The following is a 24924-nucleotide window of genomic DNA, read 5'->3' as shown; positions in this document are numbered from 1 at the left end:
CTCAAACTCCCCAGGGGCCCAGGCTCAGGATTCAGGCTTCATTAATGCACCTGATATCCATTCCATACCTAGATATCAGAAGCAGACACCATAAAATTTTTGACCAAACTGCTCTCCTCAAGCACTTTAGTCAATGAAACAGGTTACAGAACCTGGGAAAAGATTGAAAATAGAATCAGCTACTTGCAGTAAGGTAAATGTGATGCTGAACACATCCACCTCTCACGACAGTTGCGTGACCACTGTGGTCAATGCAGGACCAAAGTTTTTAAGTGCTCTAGACTGAAAGTGTGTTTTAATCACCAGTGAGTGCTCAAAACATGTGTGTGATCTATAAATGAAGGTATTTTTCTATTTATTTTTCCTAAAAAAAAATAAAGCACAGGAGATGTATGTCAACTGATCCTGTAATTGAAAGGTAACTGGCAGGAAAACTTCTAAAATGGTAATTTTCTAACTCTTTAGCATTTTACTCAAGATAAATCCACTTACAATTTAAACCATAACTCCCAAGAAAAAAATCAAGTAATTAATTATGTATGTAAAAATACCTAAAGAAAATCCCAGCACGTATTCATGTTTTGCTACTTTATAGTGTCATCCAAAATCTCTGACATATTAAAGAGAAATCTAAGGCTACAGTCCTCATATGTGTGGTGTTTCTGTATTTGTAGCCTTTCTAGGCCAAGCCAGGTGGGCTTTCTCTAGCATTAGACTCTCTTTAAAGTATTTTCAAGCTGGGTTTATGTATCACACAGTCTTGCCCCAATGTAGTGATATATATTGATACTTACAAGTTGTATCATGGTAGTGATGTTCAAAATGCTTTGCAAGCATTTCTCAGCCCTCCTCTAAGGTTGATCTGTAAGTTCTATTATCTCTGTTTTAGAAAACAGAGAAACTGCTCAAATCTACACTCAAATCAATCACTTGGGCCAGGACCAGAACTCAGCATTCCCAGCTATCTGCTCATAGGATAATATTATCAAACCTTTCATTCACTGCCAGTATTTTCAAGAAGTACTTTTAAATACCACTGTGTGAACCTGACAAAAACACAACACAGCTCCCTACCCCTTAGGAGAACCTGTCATTATATGTCACATGCTTTCTGTCAAGTAGAAGAATAATCATTTCCTTTGTAATAAAATACAATAGTGATGTCAGGTGATTCTTACCACGAAAGATAACCTTCAAAGTTAATGGAAATCTCTCCTGATATATTAATCACATGAATTTTGAGAAATATAAGTACAAATGAACAGAATTATTTTTCAAAAAAATGACACCAAAATAATGAATATACACTTTTACCCATGACCTTTAATTTCCAAAAATTTTCTAGTGGACCTAAAGGCCTTTAGCGTATGAGTGAACCCAATGCGGAGATAAGAAGGCACTAATAACCCCACTGGCCTTAGAGTCCTACCTAAAACATAGCAGAATGATCTGCTGTGTGAGGAGGCAGGCAAAAGGGGCAGTCAGCAGCAGCCCTATATGAGAAGCCTTTGAGATTGTGCCATTTGCCTTCAGGGAACATGACAGACCATGGAAAAATAGTTTTGGTCAACATTTTAAGTTTGGCACGGCGTCTTTGCAGGTTCTTCCAACCATTTCACACTGAGCTACCCATGACCTGTACTGAGCTCTTATATTTAAAATAGTCCCAAATTGCACCAATTTGTTGTGAGGAAAATTTAAACCTCTTAGTGTAATTTGTTTATGTCCTCATTGTATCACTGCACCATTTCACCTGTGTTAGTGAAAATGATGATAAAGTATCAAGCGACAGGCTTTTGTTTCTCTCCTTTGTTTAATTAAAATCTCTCAAGTTGACAGAACCTATTAAATATATCACATGCAATATGGATCATGACTGAGAGTGCTGATAACTCAGGTTATCAGCCACCTGCAATCCACCTGGCTTTCTTCTGCTTGCTAACATATATAAACCAAAGGGAACCTCCTTCCTTGCTTTTGCAGATCTTAGAAAAGAACAGCAAATAACATGAGTTATTAACAATTTCTAGTGTGTAGCAAATGTCACAGAAAACAGTGTTAAGTCTCACATCTTAGAGCAATATTGCATTGTTTAAGCTAGAGCCAGATCTAAAACCAGGCCGGCCTGCTCCAACTTTCTTTCTATGCAATTTCTTGACTAACATGCAGTGCCTGTGATTCTTCCACTACTTCTGCTACTGTGAACTGGTGAAGAAAGAAGGCAAATTGATGTGCTGTACCCAGCAAGCAAATGCCATCAATAAAAAATTAGTTTAATGGGCGATTTGTGTGCTTCTTGCAATGTTGCCACATTAATTGAAGACTAGCAGGAGAACAAGATGACATAGTTAATGTCCATTAACCTGCTGGAATGAGAGCTATATCACTGACTGAGGAGCATTAGCTTCTACCTGTGGTGACTCTTGCCAGTAAGAAGCAAAGATCTTAGAGCTTTTAATGCACTTGACTCCATTACACAGTAAATTCAGGTTGCTGATGTTATGTATAATTTCACTGTCTAGTCAAGCACTGTTTCAATACGTGCTCTGATTTTTGCCTCTTAAAAAGAAATAAATTACATTGAAAAAGGAATGAGAGGAAAAAAGTTTTTTTTTTTGATGGTGGAGAGGAGGCTTAATATATGTAGGTAAATAAAGTTTCAGTATGATTCCTTCAAGACATTGAATTTACAGCATAAATTGCCATCAATCACCACAGTCATCAAAATAAAGGCCAGCCAGATCACTGAGCTGATTTTCTGCTTTTCCCCCCGTTTTCTATGATAGCTATTTTCTCTCCTATCTTCTCACACATATATGCTTCTACTCCTGGGAGTTACACATACTATTGCTGTAGCTAACAGCATCCATCTGGCTGCTATTCATTTAAAAAAAAAAAAAAAAAATCTTTCTGAGCCATATAAGAATGACTGTAATTGTCTTTCATTTCTTCTCCTAACACAGACTCCACAATGAGTGGAGGAATATAATAATCATAAAAAAGAAGAGTAGACTATGGAATCTGTCTGGTCAAGATTTCAAAGAACTGTAATTACTGCAACCAAAGCAGACTTTTTGTTGTATTTTGACTTTGGGTCAATGATTGTTTTTCTGCTCACATGAATTCCACATCTGGTGACTTAAAAGCAGATTTCCTTGCTTAGGAACTGGGCAGTTGTAATCTGTGTCTTGAGAGTAAAACAACCCTTCTAAGTTGGCATCTTCAGGGAAAAACTAACTGCATTTATTCTCACAGAAATGTGGATGCCTCTATCTCCAGCAACAGGTGCAATCAAGCTGAATTCATCCTCTTATAAGTTTAATGAGAAAGGTCTCACTGGGGACAATGACTGAGAGCAGACAAGTAACTACCTATGTGATACCTTTTGGGTTGGTATCCACATTCCAGTATGAGTATACTCAGTGTATTTAGAATATCAACAGCATATTTTTGAAGTGTTATTTCTTTGCTCTAAAGGAATAAATATAAATAAATATTGAGAGCCAGGAAAAATCATCAGGGATCACATAAGAGGATCACAATGACAAAGCCACCAGCATGAACCAGCAATGATAACAAGTGGGGTTGTTTACTGCTGTACTGGAACAGGATGCCAAATTGTTCTAGACAGGGGTACTTTAGGGAAGCTTAATAAGATTTTTGTTGTGTTCAGAAATGCAGAATGGCATATGTTCCTATTCCAGCATATGCCACCTACCCATACTTAAAAGGGTCAGGACTGACTATCATTAAGTGGCATTGAAGCTTTACACGGCAGTTAATTTTGAAACAAATATGAATACTAAAAATTACATTCAGACAAAAAGAGCACCTCATTAACAACATCCTAAAACTCATGTGAGTCTGATAAAGAGCATGTGGATGCTCTTGGGGATCTGGATCATGGAGTATTAAGCATAGTCAGTTTTTCATTTACAAATGCAAACATTTTAATTTGCAATGTTATCCTGAGACATGCAGTAGAAGTACTGTGCAACTAGATTCTCAGGCAAAGAATGCTTACACAATATTCCTTTGGGCAAAGTGATTACATTCAAATTCCCTCTCTGATGTATGGTAGAAAATTGCTTTTGTTTTAGTAGGAGCTCTTCATTACCAAATGGAATCTGATAATTCTGTTTTCCAAGTCAAGTAACTGTACATTTTCTTCCAGCCACTAACATTGTTCCACAAGAAAAAGATGATCTCATAAAAAGAAGTAAAACCAACAGATAATAGTCCAAAAGAAAATTCCTCATGACAGATCTACTTTTTTCACTACTCTTCTCCCCAAAGTCTGAATCCTCTGAGACATGTCTGCAGGTGAATCAGCAAAATGATATACATGAATATGTATTCTTCTCCAAGTATTACTTGAGATTACATTCATTACTGATTTTATTCCTAACTTACAAATAGGGAGGGCTCATTATTAACAAGCAACATTTAAAAGGACGTGGGTATGGGGGCAGTGAAATCTTAGCTTTTATTTCCTGTGAGTACCAATACTGAATTAATTTTCTTACTATACCTGCCTTCAAATACTTCACTTGCAGTCACCAACAGCAAGGAAATTTAGTGGAAAAGGTATAGAAGAAAGCAAGAACAAAAAGAGGACAAGGCAAAGTAGGTCATTTAACTTAAAATGGCTTGGTTAGAATTTCTGAGTAAGGATTCCTGAGAAAAGTGTTGCAGTACTTGCCCAGTTCCATGTTAGTTGTTCAGAGTAAATTTACTTCCTTTTCATGAATATCTCTGTGTTATGTTGTTTACCAAGATAAAAGTTAAATATCTTCTTTATTAAAAGAAAAGCATCTTGTTTATATGAAAACAACCTGTTTGTTTCTAACACTGGAAGTGAAAAAGTTTTTTAAATGCATCAGTTATATTGCTATTTTTGCAATGTTGCCTTTTGCAACATTTGAATTTCTAAAACCAGTTTCAAACTTTTTCTGGCAAATTTCACATTAGTGGTATACATCAAGAGATGAAGAAAAAGCAACTTCAAAATAATTTTACAGTTCAGGTTGTCCATCAGAAATACTACCACGTGGTATTGAGATAACCAACTACTGGGCTATGGTTAAGAGGAAACACTAATCAAGATCAGTACTTTATTTCTTAACGCAAACCAGTAATAACAGCCCTCCCTTGGCACTAATAGCTCTTGAGAATTCATCTTTCATCAAACCTTGAATTCATTTTGCTACACACAGCAGGACCAATGCTATCATTAACATTTTGGTAAAAACATCATACCATTTTAAATCAAGTTATAAAACTATAATACTGTGCTAGTTAATAAGAGACATAACTTAATCAAGATGTAAAAACATACATGGCTAAAGAGAAGTTAAACATGAAAACAAAAATATTCAGGAAACTCAGTGCATGAATTTCTCCATATATAGTTAAGATATGTGATACCACACAAGAGTTGTCAAGTTTAATAAATTATTCTGTGCAATGCTGTGTAAGGTCCTTGAAGGAAAAGCAATAAAATGTATATATTACAAAGACATCCTCTGCCTTTCTATTAGATGTACAGTACAATAATTCACAGAGAGCTACATAAAGTGAAAGACATGCTCATTGCAGTAGCAGATGGTATCATTATATCCTGCAATAAAAAGAAAACTTCATACATTTATGTGCCTTCATACTTATTGTATGACTTTTCAGGAGGTAAAGAGATGGAGAAAATGAGACACGTTCTGATTCAAAATTCCATAATATCAGCTTTCTATAAGAAAAACAATTCTCTATTTCTTCTTTAGAGAACTCATTTGGAGTCCTCTGCTTTCCTACAGCTGGGTGCAGAGTGTAGTCCTTTTCACCAGAAAACTTTTTACTGAACAACTGAGAATACATGATGGGGCTCTCATGCCTCCAGGCCTCTAAGCTAAATGGTGCTGTGTTCTAAAATGTTCAGGCAGCTGCTTAGAATGGACAGTGTAGCAACAGGTTTCAATACTGTCAAAACCAGTTTGCATTTATTATTTACATATCCTATGGAAGCTCACTACAGACATTGCTGCTGTTCTATAATGATTTCTGTACTCCTGGAAAAGAGTACAGAGCTTGTTCTACCACCCCAGTCCCATCTGGAACACTGGAAGTCTTTCTGAGCCCTCCTATATATGAGTATCATAAGGATTAAGAAATGCACTAGCAGTAATACCAGTAACAGCTCATAAATGCTTATAATATATCTTAATTCCACTGCAGATGAGAAGCACTTCAACAAGAATCAAACGGATGAAAATGATAACACAAATTTAAATCAGGAATGGAAGAGAAATGGAGAATGAAAGCATGAAGCCTTGGAACTCATCTGTTCCCTCAGATTCTTGAGAGTAGAGCAGAAAAGCAGACCTGCTAATACTCACGTCATAGCTTGATAAATATATTCAATTCCATAGCGCATTGCAAATTCATCCACGATTTCTTGTGCAGCATCATCAAAGTACACCTTCCAGGCCTCATCGCCTTTCACCTCAGGGATTTTCACAACCCCGTTAGATTTAACTTCCGTCAGGTAATGGAACAGATTCTAAAGGTAAGAAACGTTTCAAACAGGGAATTCAGGCTTTTAAGTAGCATTCTGAAAATACATCCTATATATAGTCATTAATATATGATTTGCCTTATAATATAAGGTTTTTTTATTGTTTATTTTTCTGAAGACTGGCACAAACTACTCAGCAGGCTTGTGATTCAGAGCATTGCTCTGTCTCCTTGATATGAAGTCCTGACAGTCAACTGGCACAGAAAGACTGCAACATAAAATACTGCAGAAACTTATCTATTAATTGCCCTTGTTAATGAATGAAATTGTGATGTTGTAACACTTACTACATAGTGTTTCAACTTTAATTGGCTCTGTGAACAATAAATTTCAAATTCATTATTTGAGACCTGTAAGTTACAGGAAGATAACAGAAATATGGCAGATGCCTCTCTAGCAGTGCAAGGGATGCAGTAAAATTGTAACCTTGGGAGTAAAGCTAACTGAGTAGCCAATTTTATTTCCTATTTTCAGTGGTGAAAAAAACCCTAAAACTTTGAAATACTTTCAGTTTTGCTAGTTAGCCCATAACTGCCTCTTAAAGATTATCTTAAAGCAATAGCAGGTCAAAATCTATCAGCACAAATGCCCTGTGAATATCCAGTTTTACAAATGGTGAACAAGGGGATTTTGTGGATACATACTAGTGCTGAACTTTCAGCCATATATTAGCTATCAGTTTTCAGAAACTGATTGCATTTTCGGAACAGAATTTCTACATGGTTGACTATTTGAGGGAAGGGGAACCAATTACTAGGAAAATCTTTCAAAAGACACACTGCTTTGTCAGTGATGATTTTTTTTCCAATATTGACAAAAGCAATCTAGATGACAAGAAAATGAAATTTTATATTGTCTGTGCTTCTCTTGCATTTTCTCACTCTCTCCAAGATATGAATTAATGTAGGAGGAAATAAATCCTTCAGAGTTAATAGCTCTATCTCTGTAATATACCAAAATGTTTGTATATTCTCTATGTCAGAAAGCATGTAAGGAGCATCAAAGTGCTAAATCAAAACACAGTACAGGGAGAGCTTATCTGGCTCTATCTCTTATTTTTCTAACACCTACTGGCAGGAATGATCTGTTGGTCTTACATTGTTCTGCCTTTGCTTCTGAACCTGATGTGCCATCAGCAATACAAAATGGGAAATCTAAAATAAACTTGTCCTGAGGTATGTCAGCAGTTATTTGTTACAGTGTTCTAATGTTCTGTAGCCTTTTTTTCTCATCCTTGCAACAACAGAATAGTCATTTCTTTAGAGTATACTTTAACTTCTCCTACATACCTCATGTAGACAGGTGTATTGCACATGATAGGGAGCAACTTTTTCCTCTCCTTCTATTTCAACATTGATTTTCAGTCTAATGGCACCAGAGACAGCTGATTTATCTGTTCGCTTTTCTGAGGAGCAGAAAAATAATACATCAATTAACTACCAAGAACACATGTATGTCATGTGAAAAGCTTGCATAAATCATTCTAGTTTAATGACTTTTTAAAGTCAGAAAGTCCTGCTGTTGAAAAACAAGAATTTTTTAGTACATCACACATGGTTCAGCCCATGAAATAGAATACTGAACTGTGAAATAATGAATGTTTCTTATTTTATCTGCCATATTCAAATCAGACTGCATTGCAATTTATTTATCGCTCTTCCCTTTTCAAAAAAAATGATTTTAATTTTCTATCTATTATCTGTACTAATTATTACTGTTTTCCTTTATTTATGAAGACTTAAGCAAGAACTTGGACTACTGTGTTTGAGTGTGGTGGGTTGACCCTGGGGAGACACCAGGTGCCCACCAAAACCAATGTATCACTTCCCCTGCTCAGCTGAACAGGGGAAAAAAAATAGAATGAAAGCCTCATGGGTCAAGAGGACAGGAACAGCTCACTCACCAGTTACTTTCATGGGCAATACCAGACCCAGCTTGAGGAAAAAATGTGTTACCAATGAAATCAGAGTAGGATAATGAGAAATAAACCCATACCTTAAGACACACTTTCCCCCCACCCCTCCCTTCTCCCCAGGCTTAACTTCACTCCCGATTTTCTCTGCCCCTCCCTGCCAGCAGCACAGAGGGATGGGGAATGAGGGCTGCAGTCAGTTCATCACACACTGCCCCTGCCACTCCTTCCTCCTCTGGTGAAGGACTCCTCACAGTCTTCCCCTGCTCCAGTGTGTGGTCCCCCCCATGGGAGACAGGAAAAAACCCAGGAGTTTATATTCATTGTCAATAAGAGATCAAATAGTTCCGTGAAATATCTATATATGTCATTGGGAAATGAAACACTAGACAGTTTAAAAAGAGCTGTTGATTAGGAAAAAAATTTCAGAAAACTACGTCATGTAATTCACTTGAAGTTTTTACAGAGCAGGCTAACTTCAATAAAATAAAAATGTTAATATCATATTTTTATGATTGAATATGGGAGATTAACTTTTAAAATTATTTTATGCTTCGATTTAGATAGAGAAAATATATTCTGAGACACTATTCCATTAATTTATTTCTGGTTGAAAGACTGATAATTTTAAAGACCTGTCCAGACAAGAAAGTGCAGTCATTGAGGACAACAGAGAACAGTGGAAAACAGATGATTAAGCCCAGAATGGTAATAAATAATTCTTTAAAATATGTGATAAAATGAATATGAAGAACAATAAAAATATTTTTAAATGTATTTCCCAAAGAATGCTACTGTTATGGGACTACCTAAGATGTTCAGTTTTCTTATACAGTTTTAATTTTGCTTTAAATGAAATATTTTTCTTTAATATCATTGGGATTAGTCTGCTCTCTGTAATTGTCAGAAACCAAAAAAGGATGAAATCAACCTGCAATATTTAAGATTTTAAGAGCTGTATATTGGTACCAAAGCTATATTTTTTTAAAGTCACAAAATTACAGACAATGAGATTCCACCTCAATTTGTTTTAAGAAATCAGTAAAAATCATACCTAAATTATACCATACATCCATTTCTCCACTCAGTGTTCTCACTTCAATGATTGTTTGCCCCAGGAAGTCATCTGATTCTTTTTTGAAATGTTGCTTTACTCTAGACTTGATGTCATCATCTTCATCCCATACTCTCACTTTTATTCTATCCGTAGAATTATGGCATTCACTGGAAATAAAATACAAATAAAATACAAATAAAATACAAAATGTGAGTAATACACAAGCTATATATCTCTGTACTGCTGTCTAATTAACTGACCTCGATTTTCATACACTTGCTTAATTGCATAAAGTGTCAGAATACAAACAACCTGCAACATCTAGTGGAATAAAAGGCCATCCCACATCGCCAGGGACAAAACTGGAATTGCTATATATATGAGAAAGTAAAGAGATTTACTTGATTGAATTATAGATGCACAGAGATTGTATTTAGGAATGTCAAGAACTCCTCATTAAATTATTAATTAATTTAAAATGTGTACTTCTTGATGCTATTATTTAACAAGTATCCTAAGAAAGATACAGTTAGGTCAGGTTTATTTGTTTAGGAATGCTATGTAGTACATAGAGCAAACTACAAAAGTAGTAGTCTAGAATAATACAAAAAGTGAAAAAAAAATTAAAGAACATTTCCACTGTGTGTCAGGAAGCTTTTGGAAAAAAAATCAAAAAGTACCCACAAACATCACTGCAAGACAAGGCAAACAGAAAAACCTAGGAAAATAAGTAGCTTCTTTCTTTAAAAGATATAGTAATTTTCTCCAAGACCTCCATTCCCTGGTAAGGAGAAGGAGTAGAGACAGACTGCCATGTACTAAAAAATTTATTGCAAATTTAATTTGCTTACTAACCCCTCATGGATTGAGTGGATTTGAGAAACTACTGGATGTGTGAGGGAATGAGGAGGCTTCACTTGCAATCTGCAGAGTATCCAGTGGATAAAAATTTTTTCTCCCAGCTACACCCTGCATGTATTTACACAGAAATGGAAAAGAAACTCTATTGCTGCTTATTTCTATAAGCCACAATGAAGACTGTTTAGTATTCATCAGTGCTGTTTTTTGATGCCTTGATTGGAATATTCTAACAGTGACTGTAGGAGTCTGTGGTAGTGAAAAATTTTCTGCTGATATTTGATGACTAGTACAGACATTAGTTATAAGGCATGTCATACTCATACATTCTAGTTGTGTTTTTTAATATCCACTCAAGAATGCTGCAAAAATATTATAAAAATTATATATGTTTAAATATAATTTTAAAGTGTAGCAGCAAATTTTTATCTTCAGCAGGGTCTTAGTTTACACTAGATAAAGAGTTTTTACTTGAATTCTACTCAAGCACTATCACTGTTCGGTGATTTGTTTCAGTGTCTCCAGCATTAAAACAGTAATACTCTAACTTATCTTCCAACTGGCACCCCTCAGGGGTATTCTAAGAATTAATTAGTGGTGGTAATGGGCTTTGGAAGAAAAAAGTGCTGTAAATGGTATTGTTACTGTCAAGACAAATCAGACACCAAAAATGGCATGCACAGCTCTTACTGTGCTGCACTGTGACATCATTCAGTATCATAGAAATGCTTGTGTCTGCCTGTGTTCCAGATTTTAACTTTGCAGATATTTCTGGTAATTAAAACACACATTGTTCTGTGATTAGCAAAACTAATAAAGCCTAGTTTCCTTTTGTCTTATGACTGGCTTCCCTGACATCTAACAAACTGCAATCATGTACTGAATCTTTCCCCATAGTTGAGATTTTCATAAATTGCCCCTCCATGTGAACTCCCTGGTGTTTGTTATGGGGTGAGCTCATATTGAGGACACCATCAGGATCTCATCTCTCATCTTTCCCTGACCATTGATTTTCACAGAACATGACAAGCAATCTGTGGAATTTCTCTGACTGACTACAAAATTCAAAAGCTATTGGCAAGGACACATAAAATATAGGAAGATAGAGATGGATCAAATAAACATCTTTGCCTTAAGAAATGAGGCTAAACCCAGAAAATACTTAATTTTCCTGAAACACAGCTCTGAGTTATTGCTTAACGTTGCTGGAGTCCTGAATTGCATTTAGGTGTGAACCCAACAGAAATATTAAAAGCAGGGGATTTCGACAGTGGCATAGGAAGATCCACCACTGGTGAGGAATTTATGTGACCCTCATCACCATGTCTGTACTTTTAGTAGAAATCTTATTCCTGCTTTGCTTCTCAAGGAGATGCTGCATATAAAAGGTCATTAAATGGTATTTCAGCACAAATACCATATTTTTATTCTCCTGAGACAGCAACGATTTCCCTCTGACGTATGCTTAGCTGATTAAGAAATATTTATTCAGGTAGTCAGGATGACTGCACTTTTCCCTGATATCTTCAGTTGTCTCTTCCACGTCCTTTTCTCCTTTAACCTTAGGTCAGTGAGACATGGTGAGACCCATCACAACCAATGTATCAGCTCCCACGTTCATCTTTGTGTCGAAACTTTAGCACTGAGTCAGCTCTGCTACGTTCGTAATGTTCCTGTGCAAGACCACAAAAATAGCATGGATTTGTGTTGCAAGAACTGAAGAGTGGATGAATAAATATTTCTACTGGCCTGTCCTGTGGCAGTGTGACTTCAGGGAAATTTACTATTAAAATCACAGAGCTGTCTCTGCATGATTCTACTTACCTGCCCAGACTCTTAGAAATAGCACTATTTCATGACATGCACATTCTGCCTTAGTCACTGGTAACATCTGTGCAGAAGCCCTGGGTGGGATTCCTACTTCTGCTTACTCTGTCTAGGAAAATCAGCCCAAGAAATTAAAGGCTAAGACAACATATGCTATTTTTAGTGTTCCTGTTCTTGCCACTCTGCTTTATATGCTCAGTGAAAGCGTTCACGGAGATGTGATACAAGACTGTGAGAAGTGAATTGTTCTTCAGCACACAGAAAATGAAGATACTGAAAGCTGGGAAAGTTGCAGTATATTTACAGATGCAAGATAGAAGAGACAGTTTTAATAATTTACCAACAATCTGGTGACACATTAGTTCTGCATTCCCAGAATGCCACAAAGACACAAAATAACCCTCACAGAATTTCTGCTTATTCAAATGGCTAGAGTAATAAAATTGTAATAGTAAACTATCTCTACAACAGTATCCCAATGTAAATGTAATATTAGATGCACTGGTATGACCTGATTGTACACCTTCTCCAAGAGATCTTCACCCAGTGTTAAAATGACAACTGAGTGATACTATGCTACTTTCAGTACGTTTAGGAAGCAATTCATTGTTATTATTATCCTCGTGTTTATTATTATTGCCATTACTGCAAGCCAGAACCAGATCCACAGCATTGCTATGAGAAGTCTGTCCACTCTGTTCTTATGTGTTTAGAGGTAGTTCCATAGTCTCTCAAGAAATCTATTCCAGTACTTCATTAGCCCCACTATTAGCAAAATTTTCTGAAGTCTGATTTAAACCTCTCTAAATGGACTTTGTGCCTATTACTTCTTGTTCTATTATAACAGTAAGCATGGAAAATAGATTATTCCTTTCCTCTTTGCAGGAGAAAGGATGTGTTTAAAGACATCCTTACCTCCACTACTTGTCTCTTCTCTAGTCTGGACAGTCCCAATTCTTTAGCAGTGTGGTCATGGGCCATGCTTTCTGATAAAGTAGAATGAGACTAATTATGTCTTTTCTTGCTTTAGTTTATTCTGTCATAACAAAAAGAAAGTTGTATAAAATTAATCTGGATTGACAGCAGTTTGAGAAAAAGACTCAGACCAAACATGCTGTACTGTGAAACTGAAAAACATTATTGCTGAACAAACAATCTATCATTTGAATTGCTTCCTAGAAGTGTTCTTCTCTCTTGATTTGGGCTGAGGTTGTGAGATATAGTTATTTTAATTAATTAATCTCTCAGAAACTTGGCTGCTTTTTGAAGAATTCCTAAAATGGATAAGTCCAGTAAACTAATATGCAGGTTTTATTACTCAATTGGTTTTATGTAATATAATTGTCTGCTATATACTTTTGCTTATGAGACAATCCTTAAGCTATTTCAACAATTCTCAAAAAACTGTGTTTAGATATCAGTGGAACACCATTTAGATATCACTGGAACACCATTTAAACAGGTAACCAATCACATTATCTTCACTTACAGTGAAGTTCATTCTTTTTACAAGTGAGTTCAGCCGATCAAGAATGTATAAAATGACTTCTTATAGAAAGTGACTTTGGTGATGTCCTCTTGTATTTATTTTCTATACATGGCTGCTTATACTAAATATTGCTTTAAATTAATGCATTAATGATTTATTTCAGAATAAATAAAATGTGTATAATTCTAAGGAAGAACATCCACATCTGGATGCCTGAAATCAGTTTGCTCCTATGTTTTCATGCACTGAAGTTCGCAGTATATATATCCAATTAAGCTACTTATCAGAGCACATATGTGCAAAATAGAAAGAATAAATAATGTAAAATAATAATCCAGTTACTTGAAAGACTTCTGTATTCTACATTTGTATCTGAGATGTTAATAAATGGTCAGAGAAAACGTGACACCTGCAAAGTCAGCAAGGCAATTAGAGATGTGTGCTTGCCAGACAACAGTGTCAGAGAAACCAGATTTCTATATTTCAGCAATCAACTGTTGAAAATGGTCAAGAAAAGAATGAGAGTAGAGTTTTATTATAGGGTATAGATCCAAACACTTCTACAAAGCTGAAAACTATATAACCCAAATATATCTTCCTGTAACTAAAGGTGAAAATGCAGTCCCTTTTCCCACATCAGATACCACATTCAAGAAGAAAGAGAAGGTGACAAACGGCTCCTATCACTGATGTTTTATTGAAAAAATAAAAACTGCTCTGTTATCTCATTTCTAATGATGCCAGTAGAAAGGATCAAAACCCTTAACACCTATATTACATTCATTACACGACAATCTGCTGGTCAATTTGCTTTTCTACCCTGTGCACCAAAAAGCTCTAATGGTTTAGGAGTTCCCATGTTAAAATCTCTGCCAATATCCCATTTAGCAGAGGGTCACATTATAGTTTGTTAGAAACATTCACTCTCTGCTTACCATGAAATCATGTCAGGTTATGTGTAACTCTAAGAACTAGAACACTGCCCTCACTTTATCTGTTATGACAGAGCAAATGCACAGTGGGGAGCCAATGTTTTTTCCAAGTCCTTGCTTTGGAACAGATGGGGAGATTTAAATGCATATTTTGGTATTATGAGTAAATATAAGATTGTAAGATTTTGAGACACATTTTATTTCTGCAATTTTATCATTTAGGAGTTATAATGATGATTAATGTTAGATTTTAAATAGGACTGTCAAACATCACTAGTAGAGCCTACTTTAAATAATACTTTTTGAGTCAATGAAACAGTTCTATTGATTTACTTTAGATTTAATCTTGAGGTTAGACATTTATAGTTTATTTAATACACTTTAGAAATTCTCATATATTTTGAATTGAAATCCAATGCATTGAATAAGTCAGGAAGATTATTTTTGAAAGCACAAGTGCTATGAAAACATTTGAAAACACATTAAGTTCAAAGCAGTTACTCTGGAGGTTCATGCTATAGTAAGGTCTGAAGGGTTTTTATAAACGTTATTGCTAGAGCAGCAGATCATAGTAATACTTAGTGATGGGAAAAAAATAGAATTTTTTCAACTTTCCAGGGATTTTATTGTAGCTCTGCTCACATCTTTGAGAAAATACATTTAAAATATCCTAACAAATTTGCTGAATTGCTCATCTAACTTTTGACACCAAGCAACTCATACTATTAAATGCAAGAAAGGAATTAATCTCTTATCTTTGGTCACTCACACTCATGCACTTCAACTATTACTGGAGTAGCACAAATAATTTGAAAAGAAAACACCATCTGGGTAGGGGAAGCCTGTAAAAAGTTTCTAGGTGTTTGTTTTCTCTGAATTATTTCTAATTATTTATTCCTAATACAAGTGTTTGAATCTGTGAAAGGCATGAGCATACATAGTTTAATATAGTTGGATTCCCTGGTACCTTTTCCAGACAAACAGAAGTGGGACATTGGACCAAACCTCTTTTGAACTCATTACTGAAACAATAACCCCCTCAACAATAAGGGAGCAGATTTTAGTGAAAACCCGGGCAAGTGCTACATGATAAGAAGGTAACTCCTCATGTTACAATATTGCACCTTCTTGAAGAAAACAGTGCTCTGCTTTAAATGCCTGAACCTTAACAGCAATTGTTCCCACTTTTATGTAAATAGGAATAATGGCAACTCATGTTTTCTTTATAGGAGGAAAAGAACATAAGAATAAACTAAACAATGTTATAGTCTGAAGACAATTATTTTAAATTGTTGTGAGTGCCTAGTTTGAAATTGCCAGTTGCACACAGGGACCAGCTGGAGCTTCTGAATCTTAAATGTCTGCAGGATCCTGAGCTATTCTGTTGCTGCTTCATAAATTCAGCATTGCTTCAAAAAATGACACATCATTTTTATCATCACTGATACAGTCTTTCATCAAGTTGCAGCAAATTAAGACCCTGTTTTGAATATAACTATTAGACATAAGCATATTAGACTTCTATAATGTAGTACCAAAAGGCTGGGCTATTAAAATGTGTCAACAGTTTGCATATGCTCTCTGTACAAATTCAAATAAAACTATTCTATTTAACAAACATTTAAATTATAGATCCTTTATTATTATAATTTCTTATTTTCAGAATTTACCATCCTAGTGTTTTCACACAGCTTTCATAAAACACCTCCTAAACTTCACTAATATTACTGTGGTAAGTGCTTTCAGAGTAGACTGGAACTTTTCTGAACAATTTAAAAAAATCTGCCTAAATAAATGTTTCTTTTTTACTTAAAAATTTCCAAAGGAAATCTAGGGGTTTCATTAGCTTTTCAGAATCCTTGACTTAGTTTAATAATAGTAATTAAGTGCACATCATATACTGTGGTACAGCATAATCAAGTTAAGAAAAGAATAAATACTCAAATATTTCTGCAACACGTAGAGGAATAGCACAGTAAATTGATATTACTGTCAAATCAGTCAAATTCTCAGTCAGGAATACGTTGCATCCTCAGGCAATATTTTCAGGAAAGGAACAGTATAGTACCTGGGAATTAGACTTTCCTGTACTGTAACATGCCTTTCTGGGGGGGGGGGGGGGGGGGGGGAATCTAGGGACTTTAGCAGAACTGGCATGAGATCATATTCAAACCTTAGACAATGTATTACAAACTGAACACTTTTGCAGTCAGGGTTGAACTTCTGTGGTGTTCTGATCCCAAACTATACCCTATTCATTCAGAGGCTGTGGCCAAAGAAAGGAGACAGGAGAATCATACTCTCCACACGTCTCTAAAAGCATAGACTTTACAAACAGCCCATCCCAGAGCCTGAAGCACATCAGTTCCTACAAAATTCCCCAGTTTCACTCAGGAGAATCACCATGTCAAATAAAAAACGCATTTACCTCGCATGGCCAGTATCTGATACAGGGGAAGGCATTTATAATGTCAGTACTTGGTATGTAAGGCTGGAGTCTGAAAACTTACTGAAGTTCCCTAAAAAAATTAGAATAAACAGACACCACCAACAGGTCCCCAAAAAGGACTTGATTATGAGCTGTGTGATTACTTTAAGATAAAGTCACAAAAAAATTTGATGCTCTCTCCATTCAGAACTTGCTAATGCATTAATGCTATGAATATGCATAGTACAGACAACAAATATTTTCAAATTAAGTGATTATTTCACTTTGTAGCATTATATCACCTACAAGTAAATTAAAAAAGCAAGAAATAACAGTATTTTCTATACTTACAAATAGAATTTTTCATCCCATACCGGATTCAAGTTTCCAAAAATAGTTTTTGTTCTACGCTTGTTTTTGCCAACTTGCACAGTAACATATGGGTCACTTGAGCCAGTTTTGTCCTTAGCCTGCAAGCCCTGAGCACAAAGAACTGCAACAAAAGGAGAGAAATGTGCTTTAGCCCTCATGACCTTCATTATCAAAAGGTAAATGACAGTGACAACAGCAACAGGAAACAAAATCATCACAGCGAGGGCTCCTGAAACAAAGATTTCTGGATTATTGTCCCAGCGTCTATAAGTCTGGAGCCTGACAAGGCTTGTCTAACTACCCTTTTGGATGGTATACGATTTTAAAATACAGTTTAATAGAGTAATAAATGCAAAGATTAATTACCAAGCACAAAACAAATACTTTTGATGCATAATTCAAATACTCTTCTCAACCCAGGGCTTAATCAGCATGGCAAATAATAGAATATTGCTGTATAACTTGGCTTGAATTTAATAATTCCCTAAAATTCCCCCCCCATCCCCACTCCCAAAAAATAAATAACGATTTCCAAAATTTCTCCAAAGTTCCAAACTAACATTTACAAAGTAAAACTTCCAATATAAAAAAATCTGCTCTGTGGATTATGAAACAAAACATGAGGGGTATGGCTATGATTTGTCATTTGTTCTCCTCATGTGAGAGATGAACCCTGATGGTTTTCGGAATACTTTCTATGCTATTACAGAGAGGGTGACAGTTCAGATCAATTATCATTAACTGTTTATGTATTTGCTAGCTTTTCTGACAGTTATTGTGGGTGTATAGTTAATGGCTATGAATTTAGAGCCAAATATAAATCCACCCAATTTGACCATAATTCATAAAACTGGAAACCTCAGGAGAAAGCGGAATTGTCAAAGAGCAACCTGCCAAACCCAGAGAACTGCAGCTAAAACACTTACTCTGTCTCCTACCATCAGCTGAGCTTGGTTTTGTTATTCTGCACATATTATTTAAAGCATCTCAGTGGTAACATTTAGTTAACATTCTCTAATGTCATTCATTTTGGATAATGAAGCTCCCTTGGTGTGCTCAGAAAAATGATTACATAAAAACGACACCTTCTTGCTCAGCAGATCAGCTCCTGTGTGGGTTCAGTCACATATGCTGACTTCAGTGAAAAAAGTGAGATTCTGTTACTCTTTTATGCATCCAATTTCTGAAAAGACTAGCTCTTAGGAACAAACTAGCATATTTTGTCTTCCCCATTCACTCTAAATCCATAGCGAAATTTTTAGAAGGCAAGGAAGTAACCTTCTGTGATTTATACAGGAGAAATAAGTGACAGCCTAGAAAATGTCTTCCAGGGTTGTTAAATTGTATGTATTATACTGGTCTGAACACAAGACAGACTTCAATATCTTTTAGAGGTACAACTAAAAGTAAACATATGAATTAACTCTGTCCCTAGTGCTTGGTGACAGTCCCAAAATTCAACAATTATTCTTTTGAGTTTCGTGCACCATCCCTCAACCTTCAGTAGAAAAAAACCACTCCCCTGTTGGTGAGGTTTTAATTCAAAAACTTGAATGTCAGAGCCAGAAGACCTGGAAATCATCATGAGCAACCAGGCTAACGTGATTGGAAGCCATCTGGAGCATGTTCTGGGTGTGCAGCATCAGCAGCACTGAACTGGAACACACCCTTAGTTAAATAACATGAATGAATGATGAGTTTCAAACCTATGGGGTCTGGGACTGCAAACTCAAGCGTTTTTAGTCACCCAAAACCTTTTTGTGTGACCTTTGACTCTTGCAGTTGCTGGCAAAAAGCTCATCATTAGCACAGGAGATACTGGCAGGAGGTAGAGGAGATGCAACAAGGCCATTTACTCATCTTCCTTCCTAGAGCAGAAGAATATAAAGTAGTTTTGCCAGCAGCTGTAACTTAAAAGCTCTTGCAGTTAGCATGCTATAAATTCAACTGTTTGCTGATGCACCAAGTGTGCAATTGAACACACAGTTCCAACTCTGCTTACAATAAATCTTATTCCTGAACCAGGAGATGACTATGAAAGAAAGAAAGAAATTTACCTGTGATGGTTATTTTTGCTGACCATTTGGATGTTCCATCCAAAACACTTTGTTTTGCTGCTTTTGTATATTGTACAAAATCTTCTTTGGAAATATTAAACATTTCCTGGATCACTTCAAACACCTCTGGTCTATTTTTCTCTCTAATCTTCATTCTTTCCTTCATAGCACTAATAATATTCTGGGTTTTGTCTTCTGCACCATGTTTGGAACTTTTTTCAGCTGCTCCTGAAATGAGAGAAAAGGTCACTATTGTTATTAAAAAGTTAATTTAGTTCTTTTTTGCCTCTAGAGTCTCCAGTCAACTCTTGGTACTGCAGTACTCAAATGAGACCTTTGTTTAACCTGAATAATACCAAGACTCTAGAATTTATTCTTTTTGATACCTAAAGTTATCAACTGATTTAGTTAAACACGATGGGTTAATATTCAACTTTCATCAGGTGTGTTATACCTAGAAATATTTATTGAATCAGTACTGCTCAGTACTGTGAAAACATCTGAACACATGAACTGAACAGTAGGCACTAAATTGTGGTCTCAAAACTCCATCATTAAACACCACTACTGTGCTTGTGGGGTATTAAACTTTAATGCTTTTCTTAAAACTCTTCTTGAGGGATCACTCATGAAAATAACATATCACAGATACAGAACAGAGAGGTTCTTCTCTTCAGTAAAATGGTCATTACTGATAATTTCAGCAAGAATATGAGGATGGTAGAAGAGATCAGAGGATATTATCTATGTGAGAATACTTCTAGACTATATTACCCTATGGCAATATGTCAGGTCTATCCTATAAAACATGTCTGGAAAACAAAGAAAACACTCAGGTAATTTTTCTGGAACATGAAAACCACTACAGATTTTATTGGTTTAATTAAAAAAAAATAAGGATACCAAGTTGTTGCAGATTTTATTCACAGTTCTTTTCAGAAGTGCTCTGCAGAGATTTCTCTCTCGAACAATTGTAAATGATCTCAGAGGTCCTTTAAAAAAAAAAAGTGAAGTTCACCTTATAAAATGTCCTTTGTGTGCCAGAGGAAAGAGTTTCTGATCAATGTCTCTACAATACCTAAATGTACACTGAAAAAACCCCAAATATTGATCTTGCAGTTGGGTGCGAGGACGGAAACATCAGACCTCTATGATCAGGAGAGTATTACAAATGTAGCAAGCAAAAATTTAAATTCCTGCAGCACTTAACAGGCTATTCCACCTCTTGATGAGACTAACATATAAAGCAAGATGAATACTAGAAATTTTATAATCAATGACACATTGCCACTTGCTACAGGCATTGCTGAATTCTGGCTCATGTTGTTAAACACTGCTCAAAGGCTTGTGGCACTGAGTGTCACAATCATCATCATCATTATCATTAACAGCACTAAGTACTTTTCCAAAAGCTTCCGGAAACATCATCCAACTAGCCATCCTCAGCTCCTGGGAGGATCAAAATATTATTGTTCCCTTTAAAAGGACAGTAAAATTAAGACAAAATTATGCTGAATAATTTGCTATGAAATTAGAATACAGATATTTCAATACTGAAGAAGAACAGAGTTCTGTCTTTACAATACCATCAAACACCAGTACGTTCTTTGGAAGGAGTTTTTTGTTGAGTCACTCTCAGCTTGCAATGGCTAAAGAAAAAAATTATCAACACATCCACAGAACTAGAAAGGGTCATCTTTCAGCATAAAACTTCAGTGGAGTCTTACTAAACAAATATTTCATGTTTTTGTTTTCCTCATTTTTCAATGTGCCTGAAGGTATCTTAGCACATCGCAGGCAAAGAGATATCTATATATAGAGAGATAGTAAAGTGGGAAGGCATAATGTCATAAGATTGGAAAAGTGTGGGATGAGATAACAGATACCAGTGATCCCAGATTGTCAAAGGGCTGAATTATATGCCTTCTTCCAGGTGTTTTCCATGGCACTAAATCTTGAAAAATTTTGAAAATCTCCAGGTCAGAATACCTAATTTTTTTGAATGCAGAAGACCACAGTTCTAGTGATTAAAGATTTTCCAGACTGAAAAATTAGGAATTAGTAGAAATAGAATTAAATGCTACTATGAAATTAAATATCAGATAAGGAATTCTCTAGTGATTTTATTACAAAAGGGATGATGGTTGATCTGCTTGGAAGTGTGACAGGTCATTCTTGGAAGATGTAGGAAGGAATATTTTTCATTTTCTCTTATTTTCTGCCCTTCCTTAAAAAGTACAAATGCAACATCATAACTGAATGATAAACCATGGACACAATATGAATGGCAATAACATATTCCTGTTAAAAACCTTGCTGATAAAATTGTACAGATAAAATTGAAATATGTGTTAAAATGCAAATTCCTTTAACTAAATAGCCTTCTATTTATATGAAGTTATTTATTGCAACTATTTTTACATCCTCAGTTGCTGACAGTCTATCAACAACTCTTTTCATGCAGCATTGATCAAATTAATTGAGACAATATCGTTAACTTACATTGCACACGAAGTTAACAAGCCCCTTTTACCCTAGGGACTGATACAAACTCAACATGATTGAAATCAATTCTAACTTAATACTGCACCTAGTACTAGAAAGGGATATCTTGTTGAAGATGAGTGGTCTAATGAAAGTACTACTGATTTTTTTTTCAAACCTAATTTAGAACAAGGTTAGATATTGACCTTTAAGAGCTTGAGATGTGACTTCATTTCTACAGTCTACATTACCAATCATTGCATATAAAAAAAATCACAGAGGTTTGGAGGCCAATACACCCTCATGATTATGTGATGGCCCAAAGAATGACTGTGATAAAAATAACTACATATCACTTTATGATACTGTTAGCATTAGCTTTCACAGCAACAGAGATTTAACCAATTGGTCAATTCATTTTTCCAATGTAAAACAAAGTGCATGAACCTAATTTTCAAAGCAGTATAATATTCCAACCCACTGAACAATTAATCTGTTGCAAAAAAATATGACAGGATGCTCAAAAGCATTTGCATGCTAATGAGAAGAGCGGGATCCCTTAGGTGTGTTAAATATTTTATCTGCAATTTGCCTTCTAGAGGTTTGTCCTTTCAAGACTTTGCAGTTCAATATTTTCAAACTGTCCACACCACAAATGACTTCCAATCCTATTTCTTTTTTTGCAGGCCCTCTCTAAGACTTTTCATTTATACATCTGTAAAAACTCTTCAAAGACAGCATGGTGCTCTGAAATATTTTTTATGTTTTTTTGGGTTAGTGATGTGGGCCAGGGAACCTCTGGGATGAATTTTTCTTCAGCTAAGTGAAAAGGAAGATAAAAAGGGACTTTTACTCTGTATGCCTTTTGTAGTTTTTCAATTTTAGCTAGATAAAATTATTTCAGGGATGGATACATCTCTCATGCCACCTGCATGATTGTGGCACCCTGAAAACCAGCTCAGCTCTTAGAAAGTTAGCAGAGGATTATTGCCTTGACAGTTGGAAAAGTGAAACAGGAAGAGGCATGATCAGCATGCAAATATGTGAAGGTATATCACCCCATAGGGAAAGGATTACTTATTCTGAGGAGTAATAACAGCTCAGTTCCTTATTGGTGTTATACTCAGGCCTAGCTGGCTTAAATGTTGTTTTTCAGTGTGCAGTCACAAGAGATTTCATCACTTTTAAGAAGCCTCACAAAGAACAACCTCTCTAACCATTCTCTGTTATGAGAAATCATAATATTACATGCAGCCTGTGAGTAACTTGTAACCCTGAAATTGTCAGGGACATGATCTTGGATCTTGCTTTTCTCACTTTGCTTTTATTACTGAGCAGAAATAGCTGTAGTAACAATTCCAGTTTGAACTGTGACTCTCTCAAACAGCAAAAAGAGATTAAAATGCTATACTTTATATGTGCTAGCTCCTACAGACACCTCAGGAAGCTTTCATTTTCCACTCTTCAAACTTCCACAGGAATGAAAAGACACAGACTTAATCACTATTTTCTTTGATAAAAATGAACCAAAATCCTAGAGGTCAGATCTAAATAGTCTTTCAAGCAGGGGTGACTGTATGTAAGGTATCTCTTAAGAATACACCACTGATCTGTATTGTGCTGTACTTGTAGAATGCACTACAGGACAGAGGATCCATGAGACAGAAATTAAATGTTCTTGCCATATGAAACTTCCAATTAAAAAAACCTCCCAAGTCCCTCCAACGTAATTCAAAAGGGGACTGAATGCAATGTAGGTTGGAAATCCTGGTGGAGTAGAGGAGGGTTTTCACATGTTTGGTGAGACGAGAATCACCAAAATAACAGTGATAGAAAGGTTCCTCCCAGCACAAAGACATGATTACCATGCTCATAACCATCTGATCTTTGCAATACTTCATAACACTACTGTTGAAACAAGATTTGTTGTATATGTTGCATGGAGCAAATTAATATTGATTTTCTTAAATTAAAAATATTTCTGAAACAAAGTGTTATAACATGACATGTTATTCCGTTAAATCCTCCAAAACAAAATGTCCCCTTCTGGTGGAGTAAGTTTCAGCTATGCTTTATTTCTAGACCATTATCGTATGCAATTATGATACGGGAATTCCCACAACACTCTACAGAAGACCTGAGAGTTATTTCTTTGTCACAGAATACAATCAGCCTTTTCAGGGAGCAGCAAAAGTGAGTCATAGCAGAGTAGCTCCTAATCCCAGCAGTAGCCCAGTTCCTGAAGGATGTGTAGAAAGTAACCTTCAATTAGATCCAATGCGGTCCATAAAGATTTGGTTTGTGGTCCCCCTACAAGATTAATCCCACATTACATTTTGAGAATATCAGTATCAATTCAGTGCCCATGTGTTTTCTACCCCTGCACATAAATAGCACTAAACAAGATAAGATGCATAAGGGGAGACATTAAATTTAGGAAAGCTATTCCTATTTTCTGCTTCCTCTGTCAGGTTGGCAAGTGACTTGCACATATCCCGTTGCCAGCAGAAGTACAAGCTTAACTCATTTCCATGCCTATAAATCCAGGTAATATAAACCAAGTGATTCCCAGCAGAAACAGGGTGTCAAACGACTACTCAAAACAGAGAAATCAATGGGCTGATGCGCAAGTCATTATTATTTTTAGCCAGTCTTAAAACGTACCCAGAATGAAACGAGACAATTAGTCAATAAGAGTGAACAGGAACTGACATTCTGAAAACATACCTGCTTTTTTTACTGTTCCAGTAACAGAACTATTTGCACTTATTGAAGAAGCTGCTCACAAGTATCATCTTTATACACCTTTGACTATTCACCACAAACAATCACATTAATGCTGTACAAGCTACTTCTGTAGTAGTTGATTTTCAAAGCAAACATTCCTTTCTCACTTGTGAAACTGTGTCAAAAGCTTACTTGTCAAACATAGCCCAGTTT

The 24924-nt window shown here is 35.7% G+C and overlaps 1 protein-coding gene across 6 annotated transcripts in view; it reads right to left on the bottom strand.

The window, feature by feature from the left end:
- Positions 1-24924, bottom strand: part of UNC13C (unc-13 homolog C) — a 144074-nt gene that overhangs the window by 72790 nt on the left and 46360 nt on the right. For all 6 annotated transcript variants that reach the window (XM_032700018.1, XM_032700021.1, XM_032700019.1 and 3 more), the window contains 5 exons: positions 19501-19728; positions 17423-17564; positions 9535-9704; positions 7858-7973; positions 6390-6553 (listed from right to left, as the gene is read on the bottom strand). In XM_032700018.1, the coding sequence (XP_032555909.1) occupies positions 6390-6553; positions 7858-7973; positions 9535-9704; positions 17423-17564; positions 19501-19728 (820 nt within the window). The remainder of the gene's footprint in view (positions 1-6389; positions 6554-7857; positions 7974-9534; positions 9705-17422; positions 17565-19500; positions 19729-24924) is intronic.

This window comes from Chiroxiphia lanceolata, chromosome 12, assembly GCF_009829145.1.
Source record: "Chiroxiphia lanceolata isolate bChiLan1 chromosome 12, bChiLan1.pri, whole genome shotgun sequence".
Taxonomy (NCBI): Eukaryota; Metazoa; Chordata; class Aves; order Passeriformes; family Pipridae; genus Chiroxiphia; species Chiroxiphia lanceolata.
Note: the sequence above shows the minus strand (reverse complement) of the source record. Positions and strands in the feature narration are given on the sequence as shown.